Raw genomic sequence first — 22,260 nt, 5'->3', positions numbered from 1 at the left:
ACTTAGTTATTAATGGACACCAAACGAGCACGATGGGGCGAATGGGCTCCTCTATATTGGACACTTTCTTATGTTCTTGTGTTCTCATATCTAGCTAACTAATCACGTAAACTGTCCACATTTGTGTGAGTTAAATTAAGCCAATTATTAATTCAATCAAGGAACTGAGAGCTCAGTTGGACCAATAACCAGCAGGACCGTCTCCAGGACCAGGATTGAGAGCTACTGGTCCAACTGATACTATTCGGAATTACCCTCAGCTATTCTGGCTATTACAATGAAACAGCCCCACAAAGTGCATCCCTGTGTGATTGAGTGGGTTTATATATATATATATAGTATATACTTTAATGTCATGATAAAACTTCAACAGGGTTATATCCCAATTTACAATTTGCCTCTGCAGTGTATGCCAAGTATGATTAGTTTAATTTGAGTTAGAGTTAGTATTACTGTAGTCCAACAAGATCAATAACTTAGATTGCATTTACATCTGCTACCAGCAGAGGGAGCCTGCTAGAATGATGACGCTACTAAATGCATGAAAGGATTGAAAAATAGACACAAGTCACACATTTTAACAAATTACTTTCAGCTTATATTTATTTTTGTCATATCATTTTTTTTCTTTTCTATTTCAACAATAAAGACTAAAGTCATACAAGAAAAAGAAAACAACTTCAAATGAGCAACAGAGTAAAAAATAAACTTAAAACGAGATTTTCAAAAACAGCAAGAACTCGATTTTTCAAACAGTGATGGCTATTCTTTTATAAAAGAGCAAGTTAATGAATGTGTATAAAAAATATTGACACACAAGTGAGAAAATAAAACGATTACAAAAAATGAAATAAAAATAAAAACACAGAGCATAAACGAAACAAAACAAAAAACAGAACAGGAAATGAATAAGCCAGGGAAAACCATTCGTGTTTTTTTTTTTTGTTTTTATCATCCGTCCTGCATCAGTGAAAGAAGCCAAAGGAATACAGATATATTACTGCAGATATATTATATAGTTTGTGCCTTCCTTACACCCTGCAGTCATTGAAACTGGGTCACAATTAGCACTTCTTCAACTTAGCACACATTTAGTGCATTCACCGTCTACAAATTCACTCCTTCTAACGGAAAAGAAATACTTGTTTGTCAATGGCAATGGCAATTAACACCCCTGTTAACAGTTTAGTTTCAAACACTGAAGAAAATGCTTTATAACAAACAAAACGTAAAACTGGAAACGATATCAGGTAATAAAGTGCTGACCCCTGACCCATCACTGGCACGACAGTACTGCATGGTTAGGAAGTCAAATGCTTGCCTCTTTTTCAGGACAAGGTTATTTAAAACAGTGCTGGACGTCTTGACAGAACACTTTCGTGGTTGACACCTGTTTAAGGCTCAGTGCGGACGCAAAACGGAACAGCAAACACCACCCGCTGTTCCCTGGCATTGAAAAGAAAGAAATGCAAAGGCCACCGCCATCCCGGGGCCCTGGCTTCCTCACACAGTGTTAAATGTTAACAATAAAACGGTCTGTGAACCACGCATGTACTTTGTCACGGTAACCCTGTCTACGTGTGCATATTAATGCGAGTCTTTAGGCTTGCTCAACTTTCAAGCTAATTATTTACTGCTGCCCCCGCCTGCCTGTAGAAGCTGTGAGTAGCCTTGTTAACCCACGCTGGTGTCTCAGATGATCTGGTGACGACTCGAGCGTTTAATGAATCATTCCCAAAAAATAATACCGTATTATTATTATAATTGTTTTCCATTCACTGGAGATTCATTAAACGGAAAATAAAGTTTCAGTAATAAACTATTGAGGTAGGGTTGGGTGTCACGTAATTCTTCAAGTGAAAAAGAAGACTCGATGAGAGCATCAGCTCTTAATGTGTTTATTTATGTATTAAATAGTCGATTTTCTTCTCACTGGCAGAATTACACGATGGCACACCGGAAGGAACTATGAAAGGGGCAAATACGAAACCACAGAAGGAAATAAAGGTCATCAGATCTCTGTGCTGTCACCAAGAAACCGACATGGATTAACAAAGATGAGCTGCAGAGACAGAGAGGGACAGCGGACATACATGTTTGAAAGCAAGCGAGCCAATATATATTGCATAAATCATGTCAAAAAATATATACAGGAGGTGAACCGATTTGACTTTGCACGTCAGAAACACGTTTGAATACTGATTGCAAAAATCTCCGAAAAGACCCAAGGCAGACCTCTCAACGTAGCCACTTAAAGATTCACACAGTGCGCCGTCTATTCTTCAGTCTAGCTCTCTACATTTTCCAACTGGAGCAGGGTTTCGCTGACTTGAGGACCAAGAGCACAAAACCAATCTACTTGGCTGGACTTGGCTGATCGTACGGAGGTGATCTGGTATACATTCAAAGAGAAATATCAGGGGACAACAGGGAGCATTACGGATGATCGCTTCGGAGACTGCGGCGGCGAAAGAGCACAGATGGTTTCGGCATCTTGTATCGATATATGCACTCTCTAAATACAGAATCAATACACGCTAAAGGCAAAACAAAGGGACAGGGTTTAAGCTAGAACACTAGTCTAGCCATAAACAGCAGCATTAAGAAAAACAACGCTCCCCCTTAAAAGGGATTTTCGGAGCGTTGGGTTAATAACTTGGACTCTCCCCCACTAGGCTGAGAGTTGGGGTTCAAGTTTCTTAACGAGACATCATATTGCACAATTTCTCAACGGGCGGCGAAACAATCGCAGTCACCGATCTGGACTTGCTTGCGAGCGGATTCTGTATCTCTGGTCAGATTTTGTTTTCCTGAAAAAGCCATTAAGCTAAACACGGTAGGCTTCACTCTGTTGTACTCCCGATCAAAGTTAAGGTGCGTGTGTGCAGGTCGGAGCGGACTTGAGAAAAGAACTACCAGACAGAGGCGCTTCTGTTCTAGCAGCGTGGTTCGGGTGGGCTGTCAGAGTGGGCCGTGATTTGAAAGGTCTGCTTTGGTTCCGAACGAGTCATCAAGTATTTAAACATTTACAGGTAACGTTTTGCCACTTCATTGCAAACAAACAAACCACAAAATGAAAATGTCATTTAATCGGCTGTCACAGCAATTGGAGCATGTCTTGGTATCGCAGACATGTTTTGTCAAATGACTTTTTTAATGCCCTCTGACAGATACCTATTGTGTGTTCATCAAATAAAGGGAGAGTAAATGGCTTTGATTCTTATATTTTCTAAATTATGATTTGATTTGTTTTTTTTGTGTTTTGTTTTTTTCCTAAAAGTAGGTGGCACACACTTCATGAACCTGTTTGGCTTCGGTTCTATTATCTGGATATGGCTACAAAATTCCAGCTAAGGGAGAGATTTAAAGAACAAGAAGGAAAAAAAAAAAAGAAAAGAAAAGAGGCCCAGACTTCACTTTTCTCTGACATCACAGTAAGGTGTCCAAGCTGAAGCCAACAGAAGAAGCCCCTGTATAAATGCCCAGAACGGTCTTTTGGAACCTTTATAAAAGTTTACTGGAGTATACCATGGCCAAACCACCACGAATAAGTGTGGGAAAGCAAAGTGCAATCATGGCAAAGCACTGAAAGGTATCAAACCATCACAAAGCATAGCCTGTATGGTTTAACCATGGGGGAATGGTCAAATTACTGTGCAAAAATAGGGTGGTAAACTTTCATAAGGGATCTCTTGCCTAACATGGCAAGGTCTTTGAAGGATGGGATTTATCAGTTATCCATGGAGAGCAGTTTAACAGTCAATTAAAAAAAAAAAAGATTCTCCCTTTCTTCGTTTTTTGGTTCAGTTTTTTCTCTGTGAACATTTTTACAGCACACTCTGAAAATTAAAGAGTTAAAAACACACACCAAACTATCACATCAGAGAACAGTCATGAGAAATTGCAGTCTGGACCTCAGAGAAACGAGTCGAGTTTTAAAGCAGATGTTATCACTGAAACGAACTGAGAACGGTCAACCCCCGTGCTGGCGATTTCGGAGTCGGGACAGTAGGCTTTAGAATTGGACTGCAGCTGCATGTTTGAGAGCAAGGGAATCAAAGGTAGCACTTTTATGATAACAGTCCCGTGCACAGGTAGGCAACAGGCTTTTCACTGACTAACGCCGGGCATACTGGCATAAAGGGCATCGCCGGGAAGGCTGTTACAGCAGACAGCAGAGGCGTCATTTTGGCTCTCCTTGTTTTAAAGTCAAGTCTGCAAGTGCCAGTGAGTAGAAAGAGTGCAATTGTTATACTGACCAGCGTGAAGCACCTGTGGCCAATGCAGGGGGGCGAGAATCAGTTCTCTGCACCTGTGACACAGCTTAGCAAATGCCCGGTTAAGTCAGATGTGTCTTAATCAAGTGAAGAGAATGTCGTCCTGTGTTTGGTACCCCAGAGCCCCAAACCCAAACCAAAAACCCTGACTGGTCCGGTGGGGTGCGTTTCAAGTCTGCGATGCTTCACTGGGGCATTTTGTCTCTCAATACATCCGTCTACTGCCGCCAACAGGGCAGGTTATTGCTACAATGACTGAGAGCAGCTTGAGACTGCAGTCTTGAAGGTATGTTTATCTAATCTCATTTTACACATCTGTTACTTATTGTTATTCTTCCTGAATCAGTCCTGTGGTACATTTACATATTTAGGATATATATGTATATATATATATTTCAAAGATGAACATACCTTGATATCAGTTACGACAAAAGCTCAAAATATATACGGCAGATAAAGATACTTATTTCAAGGAACGAAGACAGAAATAAAAATAAAAATAAAAACAAGAAACAAACAAACCAAAAATACATCAAAAAATAATACCATACTGAAGAGTACAAGGTTGCATTGTACTAGATTTGGAAAAAAACATTTGCATGCACCGTGATCTGCCCGTTTTGGTAGTGTCTGTAAGCTCTATGTCTTTGAAATGTTATTGCTTGTCAAGTGTATTATGAATCTCTTGCACTTTAAGAGGAAACAAAATAATAATTTGTATAGTATCAAGTGCAAAACATACAAAAGTCCTGTTCACCAAGTACAAGTTACGGACACAAGGTCTACATTATGTAAAATTATTCAGGAGTGGGTGGGACACTTATTGATCGGGTTGCTAAGCTGTTTACTACAAGGCCACCCTCAAATAAGACGGGGGGTGCAGATACATAATGCCCAGGAACTGCAGGCACCTGGATTCAATGCAGTATAACCCATGCAGATTAATAATAATAATAAGGGCTCACACTTATCCATTTTTGTTAAATTCTTATTAAAGTGTGTATGAGTATGTGGTCACACAGGAACATACTGTAGCAATTAGGTCGACTTCAGCTTTTCAGAAAGTTAAAACATAGGCCGCATTGTATGAAACGAGGAATTCAGTTGTCTCTTTTGTAGTGTGCAGCAAACAGCGTCCCATATTGTTGTTGTTGTTATTATTATTATCATACTCTATAAATACTTTTCATTCTCTAAACAGTTAATTCAAGTATTGGATTGAAAAGTCCAGTGAGCAATGCTGTAAATCGCTGATGCCCTAAAATTGTGTTTTGTGTCGAAATTGGGCTCCCTGGTTCAGAGGTCAGTTAGTCTCACGCTTGCCCACGATGGGACCCACACAAAGGCCACTTGAAACAGAAGTCATTAGTTTCCACATATCGCCAGGAAATCGTCACATGCTCCCCCTCGATTTTTTTGCTCAAAGGCATTACCCAGCATGCAGTAGTCACGGCTTTGGTAGTAAACAACACAAAAGGCGCAAAGGGATGCAGCCGATGCTGGAGGACACAGGCTGGCTGAGGTATTGTGGGGTGAGGGTCTTTGGCCGTGTAGAAAGACAGGCGGCTTAAGTCACTCGTTCACTTTGAAGAAGACTAAATAATGCCGCATTGGTATGAAGTCCAGCATCGAAAGCATCCCCTGCCAATTAGGACTTGTGCATGTGCTCGTGACACAACTCGGGTGCCAGATCTAAAGGGGGCCAGCGCTACAGCAAACAAGTAAAGTCTGCTTTCAGGTTATCTCTGGCGATTACTGACACCTGTGATTCGCAGCGTCAGTGCAGGAGTGCTTCTGTATTATTCAATTCTTCTTCTTTTTGTTATCACCCCTAATGGTTTACGGATGCAGTTGGACACCAAAGAACCTAGGGATTGCCCCGCCAACAAACAAACAGGCCGTCACCACTGCCCATGTGAATTCAGGTTCGGACAACGTCAGTTTGCAGACTCAAGTTTGAACTGATTGATTATATAACAGCTATTACAGACGAGTATGTACAAAAAAATGGAAAAGTTCCATCCTAGTAACGTTATTTAAAAACAAACATCCAACCAAAGTCCCCTGCATTTGTGTAATGTTGCAGCAGCACTACGTCTGATGCCAACAGTGTTCGAATGTCACAACAACATTACGTCCGCCACATCCGAACCACCACCTTAAAGCGACGTTTTGAAAGGCTGGGACAACTGTGTGCCAGCTGAGTTGGCATCCCTAGTTCTTTAGGAGGAATGGCATGCTCCTTTGCTGCAGTGCCAGCGTCCCCGGCGTTAATTGCTCCCCTCTGAAGGGATTAAGTGCGTATACACAGTTTCAGTCGGAGCTGTGATTGATAACCAACAGCTAGCTCTCTCGGAGGCTTGAAACACTATGGGCTGCTTTTCTGCCAAAGGAGTGTCAAGTGCCTTACAGAATCGGGGTCATACCTCTACTGTTATGCAAGAGTTCTGCTGCTATACTGCCCCCTCCCCCAAAACATCTGCCTCGTTAAAGTAAAAAAAAGGGGTTGTCCAGATGTGTGCGAAATTATAATTACTGATGATTCCTTACAGTCACACAATCTGACTTTCAATAGCTAAAAGTGCTAACACTAGTTTTACTCTGTGTTGGTTACAATGTGCTATAATATATGAGAAAAAAACTAATCTCTACATCCGAGACCTTATGTGGCATTAGGTGGTGTTTTTTTAAATTAGAGATTGATTTTTTTGAACAGATTAAAAGCCGGAAAAATAGATTTTTTTTGATTCGCAGACGAGAAATCAACTAGAAAGAAACATAGCACCAATGTGTAAGGAGGTAAAAAGGAAAAATATAATCCCACCCCCCCAAAGTTCCGGATTTAACTGTTCTTTAAGACAAAACAAAGAAACAGGCATGGAGAGAACCCATGTATGGGAAACTCTATGCAACAACACAAGTCATGAAGCACTGTGGTTGGTAAAGGGCATAAACAAATACTGACTATTACATCAGATTAAAAATTAAATAAAATACTCTTGTTTTTTTTGGTTTGTCTGTTTTTGTTAAGAAATAATTACTTTCCTTTTTTGAACGGCAGTGCAATCTAAACAGCGTTGTATAAATCCTTGTCAAATCCTACAGGGCAGGCAGAGTGAACTTTTTCCCAATTCCAAGTCTGGAATCCCCTCTCAGATTCCACAAAATAAAATAAAATAAAATATATATAAAAAAATAACAAAAAAAACAAACAAACAAGGAGAACATATCCCATAGCCCACAGTGGGTGGCTACAGATGATGTATAGGGAGCTGGTGGAGTTCAGCAACAACAGCATTATCGATCAGGTTGTCTGCAATCAATGCAGGAGCCGTGCGTGTGTGTAGTGCGTGTGCGTGTGCGTGTGTGTGTATGTGTGTGAGCCGAGAAGGGTGCACTGGGAGTGTACTGTGTGTGTGAGAGTAGTCCGAAGAGTGCGGCCTGGTCACGTTGCCGGGTACCATACAGAGAGTCCTCTCTCTCCTCATACGAAGGCCTCGTGCTTGCTGCTGCCATTGATCTTCATGAAAATCTTGGCGTCTTCTGCTTTCTGTTTCCGTTTCCTCCGGAGCTGCTGGCGGAAACAGAGCAGGTAGATCGGGAGACAGAAGCCCAGCATGCTGACTCCCAGGAGCCCGATGTTCACCTGAGCACGTGAGAGAGGAAAGAAGCAAGTGTGACGCGACAGAAGGAGAGTCCATGTGTGGATGACATTGTTATTATGCAGTTGTGACGCAGAGGTGACGTACATGGTTTAGCAAATCTCTGAAATCCAACTTTGTGCATGTATACAATGTGGAACGATGTAGTTGTGTTTAATTCCTTCACTGTATGCTCTCTACATTTTTGTTTACCATGGTCCACAACTGTCTACAATCTACAGCCTTGCAACCAACAGAAGGGAACAGTATGTTACCATCAAGGTGACATTTTTAGATTTTCTATATCCCTGCTTTCCTTGAAATCTTTATCAGTTGTTGTTAAGACATGTCTGCCTCCTGATGCTGCAAAACACATTTAATCTGTGGTCAGGAAGAACTCACGACAAGCAGACCGAAGCAAAATCAGGCTAAACTTTGAGGAGGAGAAGTTTCCCAGTTTATAAAAAGCTGGGCCATTAACTGCTTCCCTCCCCCTCCGAGTTGAATTAAGAAAGCGAATCACACAATCTGGGGGTCAAGGACTTCAAGAAGAAAAATGTAAAATGGGAGAATTTGTCAGTAGAGAGGCCCGTCTGGAAACATGGGATGCCTGGTTGTGAACGTACCCAGAGGGGGTCTCCTTCAAGGGGCCCCATCATTGCCATGAAGAGAGGCTGCTGCAACAGAGCAAAGAGGGCACTGATGAGGGACTGCATGCCTGTCAGACTGCCGAACTGAGTGGAGGGGTACCTGAGAGAGAGAGAGAGTGTGAGAGAGTGAGCACTGATCTCCTGTCAGTCAAAGTCCCTTTCAATAAGCCAACGATTGAGACACTAGAATAAACAGGACTTCCCATCCCAATAACGACTTTAATATAGTCCTGAAGTCCTGAACACCTGGGGTGGAATGAAAACCAGAATCCCCAGGTGGCCTCGAGGACTGGAGCAGTGAGCCCGTGGTCCACAGGTACCAATTTACTGTAAATAACCCCAAATATTGGTGAATTTGGACTGCAATAAAGGATGATAGAATTTTTAAATTTTTGATCTGCCTTTTTCTGAATCGTCTTATAGATCTTTCTTTTTTTCCAAATCATTTGGGAAATAATTGAGTTGTCAGTGGCCATTAATCCACTAGGTCTGGAAACTGTAGGGCTAGAAGGTCCAACAGCATTACAACAATCACTAGCAGTCGATCATTTATATTTAAGATATCAATGCAAGGACAGTGTTTTCTCGAGTCCCTTCTTGATTCAATGGCAAGTCTCCCAAGCAATCTCCACTTACACGGCTGCATACAGGCCGCCCACAGCAGAATGGATGAACCCTCTGACGATGGTGTGCAAGACAAATGAGATAATCTGAAAAGAAGCATCAGACTAAATTAGTAACAGGCCGTTTTCGAGCCTCAGCCCAGAAAGGCACAGCAAACCTCATCAAAAACCCCTTCAATGGCTAAAATCAATCTAAACATCAACCTGACATGCTCACCCCCCCATTTGGGGCCTTTATCCTCGCTGTCATTCTGCTAAAACACCTGACCACTACAGTTATATAAAATCCCTCTGCAGTGCCTGGCAGCTGACCTGCCTTGTGACTCCACAAGGGGGCGGTGCTACTCTATGTTGCATAGGGGCTCTGCATTGAGCCTGCTGTGCTAAGAAGGGAAGTCCGTGTGCTAGCAAATAAATACATAAATAAATGACAGCAGCATTTTCCAAAGGGTTTGTCATTTCCTGTCATCATTTTCCCTCCAGACCGGTTCCTCTATTAGCCGGTTTGAACTGACCTGTCCCTGTACCCAAATGAATACAGCTTATTCTTATGACTTATTGAAATACAGATATTTCAAGATGGTTCCTTATAATCTTTTAGTATTTAACATGGGCATGTCTTTGTTATACAGTTTACTCCTGTTGAAATGTGTTTTAAATGCCTTTTAGCTTTTATGGCGAATTATACAGAGAACAATGCATCGGCTGATGCCAGGGGAACAAATAGAAGCCAAGTCTAAAGTCTGGGGGGTGGAAAGGGTCTGGAACGACCTCCCCCGGCCTGTTGACGAAGCTCACTCCTTGGCATCACTCAGCAATTTACCGGATGGGATAATGAGCATAACAGGCAAATGACCTCCCATTGTACGCAAACCTTCTGATTCTCATGATCCTGCTTTGCTATGCCACTATTTCCACCCTCTTGCCCTCACGTGCCCGTCCATTGGGGGGTGAAGTTGAACGGGCTGGAGCGCACGCAAGGCCAGGACTGGGAGCAGAGAATGGCTTGGTGCCATGCCAGCTGCAGTCATGCCAAAGGCCATGCTTTATGTGACCAGTTGAATACAGTATGGCTGAATTACACAAGCCCTTGCCACGTTTGCCCAAGCGAGCTAAGCATATTGCTCTGAGTAGGAGGCTCCGAGGGGCAACAGGGCCGAGTTCCTCCATAATTATACTTGAAAACAAGTAACAAAAAAAGTATATACATGAATACCGGATATGAATTTCTCTTCTATTTCCATTTCTGTGCCACATACGTGTGTTTAATGCTGCTTTGAAGCACAGTCTAAGTGCAACCCGTGTGACAACGGAGGAGCTTAGAGAGGAGCACGCTCCCAAAGAAAGAGGCAAGCCCACCTGGACACAAAGAGGTGAGGACTTCTGTATGTAAGGCAGCTGGTGTAATTCTGCCTTTGTCATTTCAAGCAGGGTGTTTTGCCTGACTGAAACTCGTGCGTGAACACAGCTGGGGGGCGGGGGGCTCACCTGCAGTGGCAGATTGGGAATGAGGCAGGTGATACCAAATCCGACCAGTAGCAAGTTGGTGAAGACGAACGCGCGAGTGGCATTTGTGATTTTCTGGATCTGGCGGTCGCGGCGTTTGGGCTGCGTCTGATCCCTGTGAGAGAGAGAGAGGGAGAGACGGAGAAAATAAGGACGGGGGAGTGGAGAGAGACATATAAAGTGAAATCAATGTCTCAGGATCAGATCATCTTCGGTAAAGTACTCAGAGAAAGTTCTGGTGGGGCCAGCTTAACGGCACTGATTTCAGTTCTCTCACTTCAGGTTTCTAGTGACAAAGACAAAGCAATCGCGCACTCATCGCCGGAGCTAATTAACTTCCCTTTTTTTTCTCTCATAATTGAATGCGGAGGCCCCTCGGCTGATTTCGAATCCAGGTCTCATTACAGGAAAAGAGGAAGGAGAGAGCGCACACTGCATCTAGTCCCCAGATACGAGTGTTACAGTCGCCTCCGGCCACAGGGTTCATGTCCAATGCAGTGAATTAATGCACTCAATAACTGCGTTCCTTGGGTCAAACTGTCCATTTGAAACAGGTATTAAGTGACAATTTTGAGAGCCTGTAAATACTGTGGAAATGTGTCTCTCTAGATATAGTGCTGACCTTGTACTTGTAACAGTGCTTATATAATGTACATGTGAACATTGCTTTAGATGTGCATTCCCTGTCCAGTGTCGTCCTGTTGGAGTTGGAGTTTTGTTCTAGACTACAGCGAGGCTGACACAGGCATGTGCCATTCAACAGGTGTAACTTTGCAGGAGGACTCACTTGGACGTCTCTTTCTCCTCTTGGTCGTTGTCCTCACACTCCTTCAGCTTCCAGTCCATGATGTACCCAATGACAGGGGCAGTCAGCAGGCAGAGCAGCTGCAGAACCCCGAAGATCGAGGTGTACAGACTCACTGAAAGGGAGAGAGAGAGAGAGTAATCAGGCATATTTATTTAAACACACATTTTTTAATTAAGTTAATCTGTCTGTTAAAATGGTTATTCATGAATTGATATTATCTGCGCTGGTCTAAGATGGTAAGGAGATTGTTTTGTTGATGTAAATCGTAAAATACTAAATTAGGCTTCTACCGGAAAGACTACGATCATCTGCAGCTAACACGAACAACACTACAGTCCGGGATGAGTGTGAAGAGGGCTGGGGAGTAGGAAACCAGAGGGTTTAGTTCAGAAATGTGCAGAGGATTAAATACTTTTGATGAAGATGCTAAATAATTCAAATAATTTAATTCAGTAAATGTACTGTAGTTTTCTTGATTGGTAATTTTCTTTGAACAATTTGTGTATTATTCTCTTTGACGGGAGAATGTTTACTCTGCACATCCCCAAACCAGATGAATCTAGTCTATACAGCAATCTTACCAACTTCCATTTTCCCCACTGTATAGCAGCAAGCATTGCAGCATTGAAAGTAGAGAGAGAGAGAGAGAGAGGGAAGAAAGAGTGAGAACTGTTAGCAGCAGTTCTGTACAGCAGGCAGCATTTTTTGGGACCCCTGCATTGCACAATACCTCTGCAACAACCAAAGTACCCACAGCAGACAAAAAAATGAATCCAGCAATTCCCTAGTTGGTCGAGGTTTTCATTTGGTCTGGGCCATTGTTAAAAATTCTGCCAGCTACTTTGGTTTCTTACGACTAAAAAGCTCAGATGAAAACAAAATGTTGATGCTAATAGGAAACTACAAACCTGTACTCAGTGGCAGTTACTTTGTTGATGTGAGATGCTTCTTTCTTCTACTCATGAATACAACTGCTATCAAATTTGTGTGTAATTTGCTCTTTAATCCTGCCCCTATACCTGCTGTCTAAAATGCACTGCTTTTCTCCTGCGCCAAAAAAACTAATTGAACTAATTACAATGAACATTATTACCGCAGTCCGGAGACTATTTAAAATGACTCCTGCTGACATCACATTGAGAGTGATTACTCCTGACAGAAAAAAAACGTAATACATATATTTAGGCAGAATGGAACATTCTTTGCTTCGGGGGAAAATGGTTTTGCTTATTTTCCGCGATGGACGCGAATGAAAAAACATGCTTCCAAAACCCTGACTATGACTGTAATTCCTATTTTTGTTTTCCCCTGGTATTTTGTTTGTGGAGGGGGTGGAAAAAATCCACCTGCTCACTTTAATCCAATTGACGCCCCTCCCGACGCACACGCAGTCGGGAAGAAATTAGGTCTGGCCTCCCACTGCCCCGGTCTCAAGCAGTCTGAACACACACGGACTCTCACACAACAACTGAGAACACAGCCACTAAAAACACAAAGCATTTTGCTCCCTCACATCTGTGCCACATCTGCCCATGAGCCCTTTACAGAGATTAGCCTGACTGAATACCCAGCGTCATGCAGTGCTGCGTTTCATCTCGTCACAGTCAGCGTGAGGGCAATCGATAACAGGCAAGAACTGGCGATTATGCGCTTGGGCTGCTTTCTCGTGTCTTGTTTGACCGTTGCCACAACTTCGCCCTTGGATGCTGTAGTCGCACAACACAGATCGGCAGACAGCTGGAATTGTTTTTTAACTGCCCCAGACTGCTACAATTGGTAAAAGCTTCCATTCCACTCTCATTCATATTTGAGAGCACAATGCAGCTTAAATGTGGACAGAAAGCCAGTTATTCTTCTTCAGAATATCATTTTTAACTCAATCAACAGATTAAATGTCGAGGAAACGTTTTGTATCAATTATTAATGAACATTTTCATTTTTATAAGGAGTCGGTGAGCCTGGCTGTTGAAACGCTTCACCTGTGCAAAATAAATCAAACTCATAACAGCAATCAATACAAATCAAAGCCTTGGCACAATGGTCTCTTCTGTTTATGTGCCCCCTCTTGTTCCCATTTGCACTTAACATGACCAGTTTATTCCTGTTGGGAATTTGAAATGTTTTAAGTGAAACAGGGTGAGGTAAAGGTGACAACAATTCACCTATTGCAAAGCTGGGTCTTTTGAACAGAAGGCACAGCGGAGACTGGACACGGCAGATCCTAACTGTGGGATTTAAGTGCAGCACCACGTCCACCACGACTCGGAACAGCTGGACTAGGCACAGCGCTTATTAGACACAATCCACTGCAGGGATTTCACAATTTGCCTCTTTTATCCTTTAGCTGGTACTGACTGGTTTCTGATGTGGAAACTGGTTAGATTAAGAATACATTACATAAAGCTTTTCACGGCCCAAAGCACACTGTGGTACAAACACAAAAACAAGGCTGGGGAAAAAGACTCGGAAGCTAGAATGACGGCATTTGGACACCAAAATAGCATAATAATCCATTCAAAGAATTCAGTCTTAATAACCAGCTGAGATGAAAAGGTCCAAGGAGACATTCTCTGAGATGACACACAGACGCGTATCCCACTGTCTACTGCAGCAGCTTATAGCAAAACTGTTCATTTCCTCAAAAAAGATCAGCACGCACTTCAGCAGACAGTGATTCGAACCAGGCTCTCCTACACTCATCAGACTCATGTCAAGATCTGCCTGGTACATTAAAGGCAGTGCTCCCAATCCCAATATTGCAGAGGGCCACATCATTAACTATATGATGTCTTGTGGGCCACATATAGAGCTCTGTGAATTCAATACCTTTAAGAACAATATTATCACAACAAGGACTGCTCAGCCTCCCCCAATGAGAACCAAGAAGAACACAGAAGACACAGAGCGATCGTTCATTTCGACCCGATCACAACCATCTCTCAGCATCGCCCACAGCCCTGTGCTCACCTGTGTCCAGATTCCCACCGACCAGCGATTCCAGGATGTTGTTCATTGCCCCCATGTAAAAGATGAGGCGCAACTGAGTGACACACATGGTTACCAGACTCAGCATGAAGATAGGACTGAAGATACTGCGCATAAAGGACGGGGCAGCTGTAGGGAGACAGACAGACAGACAACACACAGGTCAGATGCTTCTTACTGTAAGGAGACCTAGGCCTAAACCAAAACAAAATTGGTCCAGTTTTTGTATATTTAAACTGTATGGAATATACGTACTTTAGTATATATTTTAGTTTGCCATACACATTTTCTGTATAGCTTGAACATATATGGTGAGCTGAATTTCTACAATATTTTGCTCTGCTTGACCCAGATCCTACACCTGGAACAGCTGATGACCTCTGGGCTTAACTCCTCTGTTCTACTTAGTTTGATACTTTCTCTTTAATACATAATCTCAATAGAGGCCTATATTTAGTATGTTCAGAATAGATAGGATCTAACACAACAGGTGATATGGTATCACAGGGAGCCGGAACCAAAGGCTAGCTGTGATACGAAGCCTGCTGTATCAGACGAATGGAGACATTTCATATTATGTCTCATTTTGTTTACTTAGGCCCCGCCAAACTGTAGAGGACCAATGATGTAATTTACTATCTGTCTTGCTATCTTTTGTGACAGTACTGAGCACCATTAAAGTGTGTTGTGGAACACAGCACAATAATATGACCCTGTACCGAGCTGCTATGGACAGAACTGCATTCGTTTTACAGCTGACCTCGAAGCATACAATTTAATCGGCTTAAGGACTTATTGTTATGATCGCCATTGTAGTGACTACAGACCTGAATAGAAGGCCTGCATTTTAAATCGCAGTCCTGCTTCGAAACAATACTGTTAATAAACAATGATTGCGCTCAATATTGTATGGCCCATCGGATATCCTGTTGTAGAGGTGTGAATTTCATTAGGAGGGATAAAAAGTAATCTTCTGTTCAGATTCGTTCCATGTTTGAAAGAATCTGCAACAAGGCAGACGAGAGCCAAAAGATACAAATCAGTGATTTCATAAGTCGTAGAAAGACTGGAAACAATCTAGCAGTGTGTAAACAACTTATGATGTTGTTTTTTTCATTTAAAAATAAGTCAAAGGAGCGACTAATCCATTATGTCTGGTATCGGTAATGCTTTTAACATTTGAATTTTCCCATCTACGAAAGATGTATATTTCACTGCTTCAGTTTAAGGACTTTATTAGTGTATTACAATAGGCTGCATTGATATAATGCCTAGTATGTTCCACTACAATTACACTCAACATGCAGAAACTAATGACTCTATGTTGAATAAGCCTTCAAGGTCAGCTACATATGGTTTTAGTTTTTTAGTAAATGGCTCCAGATCATCACCTTCATGTTAGTAAGGGAAACAAATGTTTTTCTCTGGTGTGTTGATGATAATGATATTTTTGTGAAACTGCTTTGTTTGTGCCTCAAGCCTTCATTTTGAGTCATACTCTTAAAATGTCCTTTATGTAAGTTTATCCTGGTATATATGCCGCAAGGTATTTTCACACTTTTAAAATGGTTTTACTGTGTCCACAGTGTCATGTATAGTGACTTCAGTGGGTTCAACATGCCTACACAAAAAAAAAACATGGTCCACATAAGTCAATTTCAGATGCATGGATTGTGGGATATCATGGTTTTCCAATTTCCCCTGTGCAGCAAAGCAAACTGAAAACCACTGGAGACCAGAAATAATACAACTGTATCATAACTGGGGCAGCCTCCTTCTTGCCATGAATACTGGTTGGCGTACCTTCTCCCTGGGGCTCACACTTGACCTCCAAGTCCACGGTGGAAAGGCATAGCTTGTTCCCATCCTGCACAGCCAGCTCCTTGGGAGTCTGTTTCATGGAGTTGCCCACGCTCAGCCTGCGGCCCACTGTCGTCACCTGCCTGTAGAACTGCTTCCCGGTGATCTTGTGGTCAAAGCCCAGCCAGCTGAACTTGATCTTCACTCTGCCCAGGAAGAAGAACATCAGATTGAGAACAAAATCATACCGAGCGAGGAGCGGGCCGCGTTCAAAGGCAGGTTAAACAACTGCTTGTTTCTTTCTCTTTCTCAAAACAAGGAAGAAGCTGCCAAGCACAGGCCCAGCCATCCTATGAATAGAAAACAGCAGCTGCTTTGGAATGGCTGGGCCGACAGGTGTCTCCAATTGATACTGGATTTGTTTTCTGTTTGTTTGCTTTGTTTGTTTATTTCCCCCCATGTAATTAGAAAATCCTGCTATTTTCAAACTACAGCTCAAGTTAATGCTGTTAATGCATGTGTTGTGAAGAGGATACCAGGAGTTCCTGCAATGACCTTTTCTGACTTGAGCTCTGTACGCCATGAGCCATATTAGTACAGAGAGCGCGATGATCCCTGCTAACAATGTAATTCATATGCCACCATTTCTGCCCTTTTTGTATCTTGAAAATAAATGGGATACATTTAAAAGATCTGTATGTGTTTAACCCATATATTAAATTTATAGGTTGAAAATATATGGTAGAAATGACTCTTCCCATAAACATATAATATAAAATGATCTGGGAAACTCCTAACTGACATGATCAACCCAGTTTCACCCACACACACTTTTGTGACACAGGATGAAGTGGAACCAGAGTAGGCCTTGTTTTGTACTGTCTCCTTTACGATATTAAGACAAATACACAGAGCTCTTCTGCACAGTGAGCACAGCACACCTGAATGAACACACACAAGCACTTTATTTTTACGATTATGATTATTCTTATATAATTAAGTGATATACATATATACATTTCTGCATCAGTTCGTTTCTTGTATTTTATGGATTCAATAGTCGAGTGTCACTTGAAAGACAATCTGAAAAGTAAACGCATCCAGTGGCTTCAGAGTCTGAAAAAGTTGCCGCATGGGTAGATGGGGATAAAAGAGAGGCTCTGATGTTCTCAGAGCTACAGGCTCCCAAGTGATCACATTACAGGGATTACAAAAGTAATATTGAGCATTAAATGAGGAATAGATTGGGAGCCCGTTTAGGAAAAACATACTCTAATCCCAGGGCTTTATAATAAAAGCCAATTTAGTCCGCACCAGAGCAGGCTTTTTGCAGTCGCGTGTCTCTGTTGGCTGGGTGGAATAAATACACACAGCAGTATGCTAAGAACATATACATCACACAGGAAATCGTTCTAAGACAACAGCTGGTGGCGTTTTTGTTATTGTCGTTTCTGAAAGTTACAGGCAGAAACTTTACTTGTTTGCCTACATCAATGAAAGATTTACTCCAGTGGCAGAAACCACTAACGCAGCTTACGACACGACGGAATTCAGTCACGATGGCGCCATCTTGGTGAGGGAGAGTGTGGCTGCGAGGGGATGAAGGCTGGCTGGGACTGAACCGTGTGCTACTCACGTATAGTCCATGTCCTCGGGGCCAGGGAAGGGTTCCAGCGGCCAGTTGAAGAAGCAGTTGATAAAGACCAGACCAGCACACCCTGCCCACACCAGAAGGATGGTGATAAAGGTCACGCCGAGGTCATAGATAACCTGCATGATTGGGTCAGAGGAGAAGAGTGAAGAGACTGGGTGTGACTCCATGGACTTCTACAGCTGGCGGCTTCATAACTATTGTACAAGACCCTCTGTGTGAAAATCCCCAATCAAATGAAGTCCACACAGCAGAACTAAAGTGCTCAGTCAGCATGTACACTTTTGTGTTGCCTCTGGTAATGGTTTCCTATCTGACTAGGGAAGTGAATTTAAGAGGCAAGTGACTAACAGAGATACATGACTCTTCCCTTGAAAAGGACAGTTTGAAAAGCCGTCCTGTTTTCCCACTGTAGCTCTAATTGTGTAGAACAAAAAATATAAAATAGTCACATCCTAGCTGATAAAGTGGGAATCTGCAATATGGTCAAGTGGGTGACTGCATGTTTCTTTAATTATCTGTATAAGATTTAAAAGACAACTCTACAAAGTTTGATTTGAGCATGAACTTTAAAATCTGTTGTAGGATTCCTTATCAGTATTAATATTACAAGCTAAACCAATGAAAAACTTTGACCTACCCACAAATAGCAAAGTCCAAACATACCTTGTCACAGTTTAATATATTGTCAGAAGCTAATTCCTGCTACTTTAAAATCAAAGGTGCTGATTTTGTATTTGCTAGTTGGTCAAAGTTTTGATGTTGTCTAGGCCTATGCAATGTGTGTTTGCTTTATCGCTTCTCTACAGAGTCCCAGTCTCATCAGGTACCTTGATCCCGGGGAAGGTGACGGCGGAGGACGCGTAGGAACCAATCATCAGCGCGATGAAGGTGGAACGCAGGTCCCCGAACATGTTGGGCAGCTAGGGAGAAACACAAAGCACGCCAAACACACAAATCAGTTCTCAGCATCCATTGCACGACTCCAGGTCTAGATGTTGTCTAAAGTCAAGTCCCTGTGTCTCAGCAAACTGACAAGATCTCACAAGATGACGCTATTGCTCTCCTCGGACTTGCCCTGAATACAATCTTGCACTGTATTTCATGCCAGACTAATTAATTCACGTCTATTATTATATCATGTACTGTGTGCTCCTTTGTTAAATGCATTTCTGTTGCTTGTAGTTCTACTCTTAACTCATTGGTAAACTCCTTAAGATCTTTGGAACATCCAAACTTCGGAAACTAGCAAGATATTACTTTCGCTTCTTGCTTTTTATATAATCATATTCAGTGCCCTGACCAAATCTGAGGCAGCTTGCTCATCAAAGACCTCATATGAGTCTGATAGAGGAAGCGACTGCTTTAAATGTTCCCAGACATTTAGAGAAAAAAAAAAGAAACAGAACACAAACAAAGCATTTATTATTTATATTATTCCAAATATATAGCAGAAATACTACAATTACTAATTATGCTAATTATGATAATCTAAATGCTCTCTATTCAGAAGGGACTGCCTTTTGACAGACTGCACCTAAACTGCACTCGAGCGCAATGTCACTACTTCAATATGCATTCCTTCTACAGCAAATGGACAGATCACACTGCAGTATTTGTTCTTTCAGGTTATCTAGAGTCCTCATAGGGTGGAAACGAGAGCAAACTTCCTGTTCCAATACAGATATTTATACTTTGTTATTTTCTTGGAAAGGTGAGAGAACACTGTGTTCTTAGCTGACAACATTCGATGAGAATCACTATTTTTCTGATCATTGAAAATGAGATAGAGAGAGACAGTGAGGCAGTGGGAGAGAGAGAGAGAGAGAGAGAGAAAGAGAGTACGAGAGAGAGAGAGAGAGAGAGAGAGAGAGAAGCCACTGATCCCAGGCTAAAATCAACAAATAAATAAACAAAAACAGCTATATTTAATTAGTTTGAGACAGACACTTCCATACAAGCTTGGACGTTGTTATAGGAAGAAAGAAGCATCTGATGTTTAAAAAACAGGCAGATGAGCTGTGTGCGGCGATGGGAACGGCAAAAATAAAATGAGCAGCTGGCAGATTTTGTGACTGGCTGTATTGTACTGATCCTTTCTAGGGTGCACATTTTCTCCATTTGATCTTGTCTGCTTTTATCATTTTGTAACATTAACAGCATGGCTCTAAGGTTTATTTACACACAGAAAAAAATAAAGAGAAAAAAAATCAGTTTATTTTTTACAAAAGGCACATATTGAAAAAAACGAGAGAGAGAGAGAGAGAGAGAGAGAGAGAGAGAGAGATAGAGAGAGAGAGAAATAAAACAGTGCCAACTGGTAAGGAAATGTAAAAAACCAAACATGTAGAAACTAATTAGACAACTCTTATAGCAGAATAGTGAATGGTACTTTGCACATGGTGAAAAGGCACTGTACAAAATTAATTAAAATTGTACCATTGCAAATCCCAAAAAACATTTAACATGTATAATGTCTTAATGTAGCTGTACACATATGCATACACCTAGTTTTTCTCTGAACAAAGACACTGGCCGGCCCATCCATGAGTACGACACTGAAAGGTGCCCTAATTGGGATAATGGTAAAGTCAAGATTACAAATTATGGGCTTTCCTATCGCGTTAGTTCTCACAGTGGAAAAAGGCAGGGTTCTCCTCCTCCTGTTCTGTTTCTGAGTCCAAACTGGTTCGGTTTCGTGGCGACACTAATCTCAAATTGGCATCGCACTGTCCTTGGATTTACAGATTGTGCTGCTGGCGAGCGGCGTTTCGCTGTGTTTTGTCTGGGCTGTAGCTGTGCTGCTGAGTGATGAGTCATGTTGTGTGTTAACAGTAAACGTTTCCCTCTCCCTGAGGGGACAGGTATGAGGAAGAGCTCATAAAGGCTGTTTCACAAGCTGGCTCCCCCCCCCGGCTGCCTCCCCACAGCTCAGACTGGAAGTAGAGGCTCGTCTCTCGGCTCCAAAACTAGCAGACACTCACACGTGCTGCAACTGTGCTAAAGGTCAACGCATAGTGATATCTGTTCAAATATATATTCTTAAAGTACACGTTATTATATAATATATATATTATATAATAAATTTGTATAGTGACGTTGTTACCATATATAACTATTATTATTATCTATACTGAATAACGTATTATTTGTATTATTATTATTAATAATAATAATAATAATAATAATAATAACATCAAAACACCTGTGAGAAACATCCTATATTATCTAGATGGACAATAAACATGGATATACATGACCAATAACATTAGGCAAGTCAGGTGTGTGTCTCAATAGCATCTGTTTTTGACTTTTTTGCGTGGGAGCCAAAAGAGAATGCAAATACGAAACGTCCGCTAACTTTTGGCTTCAACCAAACATACGACCCGTACTGATCTGTAGGAGCCCAAGGCTGGCACTGGAAATAACTCAACCCCCGCCCTCACTTCCCCCTACGAAAAATAAAAAACAAATTCTCATCAGCGTGGATAAGCACACAGCGACAGCAAGGGCGTCCGGCTGTCAGGGGAGCTAACCCAGGCTGCACTGGGCACTGTCGCCACTGTGCTATTCACGCTCATTTCACTGGCAGAGCAGGAGAGAGAGAGAAGGGACTCCTGCCACTTGTAGGGACTATAAATGTGACGAAGGAGAGGATGGTATGGAGTTAGGAGTTACAGGATGAGGAAGTGGGGCTTGGGGGGCTTACAAGATGAGGAGAGATAAATGTGAGGTGGAGGAGGGATGCAGGTGCTGTTTACTTATGAGTATCAGCGTACTGTGCCGGATAACGTCTTCTGAGTGATGAAACGAAAGCATCTATTGTTGTTGAATTTCAATTTGCAAAAGTGGGACAGATGAGGGGAGAGAGAGAAAAGGAGGATAAAGAGAGAGAGAGAGGGAGTGAGAGGGAGGGATGGAGAGAATGAGAAGTGGGGTTAAGGAGAGATGGCCAGAGAGACATGAAGAAAGAGACAGAAAGAGAAAGAGAGACATAGGGAGATGACCAACAGAATAGACAAAGTCATCAGGGAGAGTGAGAATAAGGAAAAGCTGAGTGGAAGAAGGAGAGAAAGGTGTACAAGAGTGAGAGATAGATAGAGAAGAGAGGGCGGGCAGCAGGGTTAATGGTTGCCCAGCTTAAACCCATCAATACATGCTTAAACTGGTGCAGCATTTCAATGTATATTATGTAGCATTATATCCATAAAATATTGCAAAATTAGAGCCAGTTCAATGGTGCTTGGCATAACTCTGGGAAAAGCTTTGCCCTGCTATGTTGCTGACTGCTGAGGTATGACTGAAGAAGTTGTAATGCA

The 22,260-nt window shown here is 42.1% G+C and overlaps 1 protein-coding gene across 1 annotated transcript in view; it reads right to left on the bottom strand.

Annotated features, from left to right (window-relative positions):
* Positions 1-575: 575 nt before the first annotated feature.
* The window catches only part of slc43a2b (solute carrier family 43 member 2b), a 44,959-nt gene continuing 23,274 nt past the window's right edge, over positions 576-22,260 (bottom strand). Inside the window, exons 6-14 of the mRNA XM_066696070.1 lie at positions 18,772-18,864; positions 17,927-18,060; positions 16,294-16,496; positions 14,473-14,619; positions 11,485-11,617; positions 10,680-10,812; positions 9,205-9,278; positions 8,545-8,668; positions 576-7,923 (exon numbers count right to left, since the gene is read on the bottom strand). Coding sequence (XP_066552167.1) covers positions 7,762-7,923; positions 8,545-8,668; positions 9,205-9,278; positions 10,680-10,812; positions 11,485-11,617; positions 14,473-14,619; positions 16,294-16,496; positions 17,927-18,060; positions 18,772-18,864 — 1,203 coding nt within the window. The 3' untranslated portion in view covers positions 576-7,761. The remainder of the gene's footprint in view (positions 7,924-8,544; positions 8,669-9,204; positions 9,279-10,679; positions 10,813-11,484; positions 11,618-14,472; positions 14,620-16,293; positions 16,497-17,926; positions 18,061-18,771; positions 18,865-22,260) is intronic.

The sequence above is a fragment of the Amia ocellicauda genome, chromosome 22 (genome assembly GCF_036373705.1).
Source record: "Amia ocellicauda isolate fAmiCal2 chromosome 22, fAmiCal2.hap1, whole genome shotgun sequence".
NCBI classification, from domain to species: domain Eukaryota; kingdom Metazoa; phylum Chordata; class Actinopteri; order Amiiformes; family Amiidae; genus Amia; species Amia ocellicauda.
Note: the sequence above shows the minus strand (reverse complement) of the source record. Positions and strands in the feature narration are given on the sequence as shown.